The sequence below is a fragment of the Cynara cardunculus genome (genome assembly GCF_001531365.2).
Source record: "Cynara cardunculus var. scolymus isolate 2C chromosome LG 10, CcrdV1, whole genome shotgun sequence".
Lineage (NCBI taxonomy): Eukaryota > Viridiplantae > Streptophyta > Magnoliopsida > Asterales > Asteraceae > Cynara > Cynara cardunculus.
Window position 1 is genome coordinate 1,750,413 of NC_037537.1, and position 7,789 is coordinate 1,758,201.

The 7,789-nt window shown below is 36.0% G+C and overlaps 1 protein-coding gene across 1 annotated transcript; it reads left to right on the forward strand.

Annotated features, from left to right (window-relative positions):
- Positions 1-256: 256 nt before the first annotated feature.
- LOC112519465 (vesicle-associated protein 4-2-like) lies at positions 257-5,907 on the forward strand. Its single transcript, XM_025127597.1, has 7 exons — positions 257-657; positions 3,140-3,210; positions 3,383-3,464; positions 3,643-3,761; positions 4,996-5,073; positions 5,364-5,483; positions 5,649-5,907. The coding sequence occupies exons 1-7, from the start codon at positions 387-389 to the stop codon at positions 5,706-5,708; spliced, it is 801 nt and encodes a 266-aa protein (XP_024983365.1). The 5' UTR covers positions 257-386; the 3' UTR covers positions 5,709-5,907.
- Positions 5,908-7,789: the final 1,882 nt, after the last annotated feature.

Consider the following 7,789-nt stretch of genomic DNA (forward strand, 5'->3'; position numbering starts at 1 on the left):
CACTAGCGTCGGTTGTGCAACCACCGGTATAATTTAGGTATGAAAAGATTGATGAAACCAAACCAAACAAATCCAATAAATTGTACTCGAAAATAGAGTTATGCATACTTATCCTCTTTAAACGGGTAGAACTTGATAGAATTGGAATTTAAAATAAAGTTGGGGACTAATTTCGTACCAAAGAAATAGTTGAAGGGTGCAATGTGAAAATTGTACACAAAATACTCATCTTTTTCAAATCATCGTGAGAAAAAAAGGAGAAACGACGCGACTTGTTCGTTGCATTTCAAGAGTCCATGGAGTTCTAGAGAGAGAAAAAGAGAAGCAGTTGTAGAGAGAAGAAGCTGTACTTCTGGGCGAATAATTCGAAATTTGAATTGCCGGTGATGGCAATCGTCGACAATAGACCTCCGTCGGAAGGCGGCGGCGGCAGTAAAGTTTGGGGATTGTTTAAGCTACCGTTTCGAAACACAGGAAATGTTACAACGCACACAACGACGTCGTCTTCTTCCTATCAAATCGAAGGATCGAACGCTCACAACAGCAACAACCACCATGGCTCGAGTTCGAGCAGTTCCGTTTCTTCGGTGGCTAGATCTCTGCTCCCGACACGGCGTCGTCTTCGACTTGATCCACGCAATAAGCTGTACTTTCCTAGTATGAAATCTCGCCTTTATTTGCTACGTTTACTCTGATTACTACTGGTGCTTGAGTATTAGCTATTCTGAATCCGACCTGTTTAATTATAAACTTGGGAAACTTTTGTTTTTAGTTTCAGATTAGTGAACAGAGAACGTTAGTTCTTGCAGTATGATTCATAAGTAATAATTGCACTTTTATTTACGTTGCCTACTGTTTTTTATTAATTCTTTTTGAAGTTTTTGTCAAGAAACTGTTGGTTCATTTGATACTGTTAAACGCTGCAACAAGTATCTGAGGTGCTTTCTATTATTAGTTTATTACAATGAATTTCTTTGTAGTAATTTCAATTACAGTAAATGCGCAGCCACCAAAATCACCACTTTGTCCGTTTTGGATTAACACAGTCTAATTATGAGACAGGTTGTAGGTTTTTTTTTCTATATATAGGAATTGCGGTGGTTTAATGATAACGTTGGTGGTGATTTTCTGATTTGCATTTTGATTGATATAAAAGGTTTTTAAATCTCTTTTGATAGAGTTCGCATCTTTTGTTATTGATAAAGTATTTAATGCAAAAAGGCTACCAAAGATGCATCTTCGAAGAAGTTGTAAATTGTATGCTTATAATTAGATCTGCTATATTCTAATGAGGTATCATAATCAACTACTTGATTTGGAAATTGAGGACATTTCTATTTCTATCGTGACCTAAAATTTCAAAAAATTAGGTTTGTTAATCAAAGAAACCCTATTAAGAAACTTCAGAATACTGAACGACAAAAAAGGGGGAATGAACACAGGTGGGTAACATATATGATGATAATGATGCTGTCATAGTTCATATGAAGAAGACGAAAAGAGTGGAATCAAGGTTGATGTGACAGGAAAAACACTAATAAGAAGTATAACTTCTTATGTTTCCAAAATAAAAGTAACATAAAGCTGCATGGTGCACCTAAATTGAATGCACAAAGCTCTTGATCGATCTATGTTGTGTTGTGTCTTAATGGATAGTGAAGCATATCTGCTGAATCTCAACTTAACTTGGGCCGAGTCATACCATCAAAACAGTGTAGGATAATCAATGCAAAACTTTACTACTTGATAATTTCTTTTTGGCAGGTACATTGGTGTTAATAACTTACCAGTGGAGAGAAACCTTACTTATCCTAGGGGCTAGGCATGCTTCAGCAAACGTTTGTTATAGTGGTATAAAATGTAAAATTGATTTTTTAAATCTAAAAGTCCAGTGTCACTTAAACCTTAGCAGTGTACATAAACATCCAGTATATCTGAAAAACTTAGGATTAAACCTATAGTGGTGACTAGTGAATAGATAACCATAGTGAATAGTATTATCCTGGAAGAGCTTGTGGCCTACAATATATTGTGACATTGTCATGTCGGAGTATTATGCCGTGGTATACATGTGACAGGATTTGGGCTAGAAGGTTGTTATAGGAGTCTGGAACCTTCTTGGAGAAACTGATGATGCTCTACTTTGATAATCCATCTGCTATTATATGGCCAAGAATAAGGTTTTCTAAGACAGAACCGAACATATAAAGTATGATTTTCATATTGTTTGAAATTATGTTATTAGAACCTCGTCTAGTCCACCAACTATTCAGCCGGTTATATGGATTACATCATTACATGATGTATTGTTCTCTTATCTTTCTTTTTTTGGTAGGATGCAGGTTATTTTTGTAGTTTATCTTTATGCTATTCACTTGTATAAATGAATGCATATATTAGAAATTTCTCCACATTGTTGAATAACAGAAAGTACCTTTAATTGTTTTCCGCTTTGACCCCGGATATTGTGTATAGCATATTAAAAAAGTATTGTATTGAAGGGAGGGTAATTTGCATAGCCTTTGTTGACTTGAATCCAATGTAGGGTTGTTAAAATGCCAAAAGTGGCTTTAGTTCCTAAATAAATACAATGCAATCTGAATGCTGGGCTTGGTTTTCTGGCCTCAACATTTTTGTCTTGTTTAGTTATTTCGTTAATATTACATTTCATATCCATGCTTCATATCATAACTTCTCGGTGGTCTTGCAACAAATCGGTCATCAGTTATTGCCCCTTCATTTTAGAGTTTTATACAAGTTGTTAACTATTATATTCCAATCTGTGGGTAATTTTTCTTATCATTATTATGGAGGAATGCCATCTTAAGTAAAGCGGACTGTTGTTTGCATGCTTCTTAATAATAACATTTGGAGTTATAAATTGGAATTCAAACTACTAGATTTATGCTGTTGACCCTTTTAGCTATCTGATTTTGAGCATTTTTTCCTTTTTTTCATCTGGATGTGTGAGTGCTTCTTTAGCTTGAATCTCTATTTCAACCTATTCATGTGTCGGAGTAGATTTTTTTGAACCTAGTTCTTTGCCATTGATCTAACATGATAATCATATACCATATGTTTTTGGATGTACCTGCATGGTTAACAATGAATCATTTTTCCTTTTTCTGAAACTTTCTAGATGAACCTGGTAAGCAAGTCCAAAGTGCTATCAAGATAAAAAACACCAGCAAGTCTCATGTTGCTTTTAAGGTATGACCGTAAAGCTTGTTTAAGCCTTCTACCTTTTGTTCTATTTTGACTAGTGGCTCACAACATGTACTTATTATTTGAAACTTTTTTTCTCTCTAATAGGCTTGCATAGTCATGTAATCGTAGCTAATTTCTGTCATCTGATATATATTGTTTGTTTATGTTGCTTTAGTTTCAAACAACTGCCCCAAAAAGCTGTTTTATGCGTCCTCCGGGTGCTATTCTTGCTCCTGGTGAGAGTATAATTGCAACTGGTAATAACTTTTGGTCTAGTTATTCTTTAATGTTACATGTATTAAGCATTCTGACAAGAAGGTTGAGACTGTTTGGCAAACTTAACACTTCTTGGTAGATTTAATTTTGTAAAATGCATCCTTTATATAACGATTACTACTTATATATTTTAAGTTCTTGTTTTAATTCTTGTGATAGTTTTCAAGTTTGTGGAGCCCCTGGATAGCAATGAAAAACAGATGGACCAGAAGAGAAAGGTGAAATTTAAAATCATGAGTCTGAAAGTCAAAGGAATGATGGACTATGTACCTGAGCTGGTGAGATATGCATCGTTTTTTAAAATATGAGGTTCTTTTGTTTCTTTATATTATCAATAGCCAGCTTCTCCTCTTTCGCCGACTGGAAATTTTATTTTGATTTGTCATCTTTTTATGAATGATGGCTGACGGGCTTGAACCTTGAGTTCGGAATTTATCAGGCTAAAGTCATTATTTCAACACCTAACACAAGCAATGAAAAGACTCTTGTAGGTACAGCTGGTTTGGAAAAGATTAGTAAAAAAGTAAAGCTCCAATAAAACCACACATGCATAAATTTTGCTTATTTCGGTTTGTTATGAGAAACAATACCGACTCCTGTGGATGCTTCAGAATCCTTTCGGTTGCTTCTCTCTCTCTCTTCCTCTCATCAGTTGAGGATGTACTTCCTGTGGTTGCTAAATTGTATAGAGTACTTGAAACCTTCACAAAACCGTTCTGGCTTAAGTGCTTGCATATGCTAGGGATGGTTAGTGTAGTATTTCCAGTCATTCTCCAATTCACACCCTGTTCGGCAGCAAATAATTTGAACCTTCTCCAAACCTGCCCTATTTTGGCATTGACTTCACTTTCAATTCAAGTTTTCTAATCAGGCATACTTTTCCAAATGAATTTTTAACTGAAAACACTTGTGGGGTCGCACAGGCATATGTGAAGAATAATGAGCGTAGTTTTGTTTCAAACAAACAAGTATAGATGTGAACCGACCCAAACAAAACTATATACACCCTATGGATCCCTCTTGAAAGTAGGGTCTAGGGTAGGATGTATGCAAACCGTTCCTCTACTTCAAGGGGTAAAGCTGTTTCCGTGAAAACCCCCAGCTTGTGAAAAGTTTTGGAGTGACTTAAGCTGGTGTAGGCATGTTAGGTATATATTTCGGTTTGAACTTTGAAGTAAATTTGTATAAATAGGTTATAGAAATACTTGTAATCTTTGAAAGATAAACTTTTTAGGGGAAAAGGAGGAAGAAGCACCCTATACCTGAACCACCCTAACTTAGAATTTGTTGGGGATTCCCTATCCCATTCCATATTTGATCAATTTTGTTTGTAACAAGGTGGTTCATGTATCCATGGTTTGGTTTGAAACTACCTTCCTCCTTATGGTTTGCAATTTAGTTAGATCAGTTGAATACCTATAATTTAATAGAAATCACTCTTGAGTTCATTGACTATGGCTTCTACCTTGTTATTGTCTATAAGTTTTGGCTTATACTATGTTTTTTACTCAGTTCGATGAGCAGAAAGATCAAGTGGCTGTGGAGCAGATATTGCAAGTTGTTTTTCTTGATGTTGAACGTCCGAGTCCTGTAAGTCCATTATGTTATACTCCGTGCATCTCACTAGAATTGCAAGAGTTCCCATTTTGGGATATTCGATGAAATTGAGATTTCTTTTTTCTTATGGGAACTTCATAATCCAAAATTTATGTACTCACCATTGTTATCATTACAAAAACTGATGATATCGATTTGGGTTGGTGAGTTGGTGAAGGGTGTTTATGATATTTGGTTATTATTCAAACGTTTTCTGAACTATATGCTTGGAGAAACCTTGGAACTTTCATGGGATTTACAATATTATGCCTTCATGTTTCAAGGCCCTGGAAAAATTGAAGCACCGGTTAGCTGAAGCAGAGGCTGCTCTTGAATCCCACAAAAAACCTGCAGAAGAAACCGGGCCAAAAATCATCAATGAAGGCCTTGTCATTGATGAATGGGTGAGTTGTCATTCACACACACACACACACACATATATATATGTTTGTTTTATGTATCTATATATGCATGGGATCCATATGAACCTTCTCATATGTGTGTATTTGCGTGACATGTGTTCATGTACTTCATATGGCTTTTATCATTCCCTTCTCTTATCMTTGTAGAAAGAAAGAAGAGAGAGATATCTAGCTCGACAGCAAGTTGAAAGCGTCGACTCTGTATGATAACAAAAGGTTTGTTTCTTTAAATTGTACCACTGTGTAACTTTCTATTATTTCTTTTTAACAGTTTACGTTGTGCCATCATTTCCCTGCTTAAATTGTAAGGAGATGATCAACATGTTTTCAATGTAAAAAGCGTCTGTGAGTTCATTCTGTAACTTGAGAAATAAACCGCCATATGTATTTAACTTCTTGGTGGCTATTCGTCTAAGTGTCTGCTTGCACCCAAACAACCAAACCAAACCAAACAAACCTAGTATATCCTGCTTGAAAGCAGGGTCGGAAGGGGGGGGGGGGTTAAGATGTGCACACACATGACCTTACCCCAAAAGGTATAGATGGTCCGTACTTGCACCAAACCAAACCAATACAACCCGGTATATCCCACTCAAAAGTAAGGTTTGGGAGGGGTGAGATGCACATGGTCCTGACCTTACCCCAAGAGGTAAAGACTGTCCGTACTTGCACCCAAACCAAAACAAAACAAACTCTGTATATTCTGCTCGAATTAGGGTTTTGTGATTGTGAGTGGTGAGATATATGCAGACCCAGCTTTTACCCCAAAAGGTAGAGACTGCCTGGACTTGCACCCAAACCAAGCTAAACAAACCCAATATCTCTCTCTTGAAAGCATGGTCTGGAGGGATGAGATGTATGCAAACCTGACCTCTACCCGAATCGGTAGAGACCGTTTGTACTTGCACCCGACATGTCCAATCATCTAGTGGACCAAGATCCAATCCAAGTTTCTCTAGTGCGACTATATATTTGGTCCCTCGAATGAAAGATCCTATGAAAATTTTCTTTTAAATCAATGACCTTCTGACAGGTTTTAGCATGTCTACCATACATCAGAATTCCACTTCAATGCACTAGAATGCTACTAAACTTGTCAGAAAGTTATGTTGTTAATAAAAATCTCATTTAAGGTCAATGACCTAAATACTTCTGATATTTTACTTCTTTTTCACCTGCATATGAAATTTAGGATTAACATTTTGGATTAGATATTGGCAAAAAGGTCAGAACTGAGGACCATAGTTGGACCAGCCAATATCTTAGCAGGACCAGCCAATATCTGGTTAGGACTTGCGTTGATTTAGGGATTCTAAGATTTGATCTTAGGACCAATTAGGAGGCCCAGTTATTTTTGGTGTTGATTGTTGGTAAAAAAATCTATGTTTGGAAAGTTTTAAAAGGCATTTATATCTTTTCAACTTTTAAGTTCCAACATAAAAAGTCAACCTAGGGGCTACAACACAAACACAACCCAGTGCATGGCAGTCTCTTTGAGCTAGGACCACTGAACCTAGGGTCTGGTCTCAACCGGTTACACTGATCCCTATACAAACGCACACATCTAGTTCATCTAGGACTTTTAACACGACACAGGGCATGGCTGTCTCTTTAAGCTAGGACCACTGGTCCTAGGGTTTGGTCCCAATTGGTTCCACTGATTTAGTGAGCTTGTTTGGTGTAGCAACTTTCGTAGAAAGCCACAATTGACCTGTGTTGTAACCACGAATCCACCTTTTGAGCTATAGATTAATCAACCTCTAGTAATTACATAAAAATGAGCAAAATGAAAAATTATGATTGGTTGAATGAGGTTTGTACGGTTTGTACAAATAACGTGGTTTGCAAAGTAAACCTTCTCTCCTCTCTCTCTCTCTCTATATATATATATATATACACACACACATACATACACACACGGGTAACAGGTAAATGGATAATAAAAAACACTTTATCAAAATCCTACTCATTAAAATGTCGGGTAAACGAGTAACGGATTAGTGGATAAATGGATGAATTTTTTTTATCCATATCCTTATCCAACGGGTCGAAACGTAACGGGTTTATTCTAACCTATTGCCAGCCTTACTTATACTTTAAGGTATGAATTAACTCAGGTACGAAAATTGAAATAAATTGCAAACCACAAAAAGAAAAATTGTAATTTCTAAATCCAGGAATGAAAATTAAAATTACTAACAAACCATAGTTACAAAAAAATATATATATATATACATATATATATACATATATATATATACATATATATACATATATATATATATACA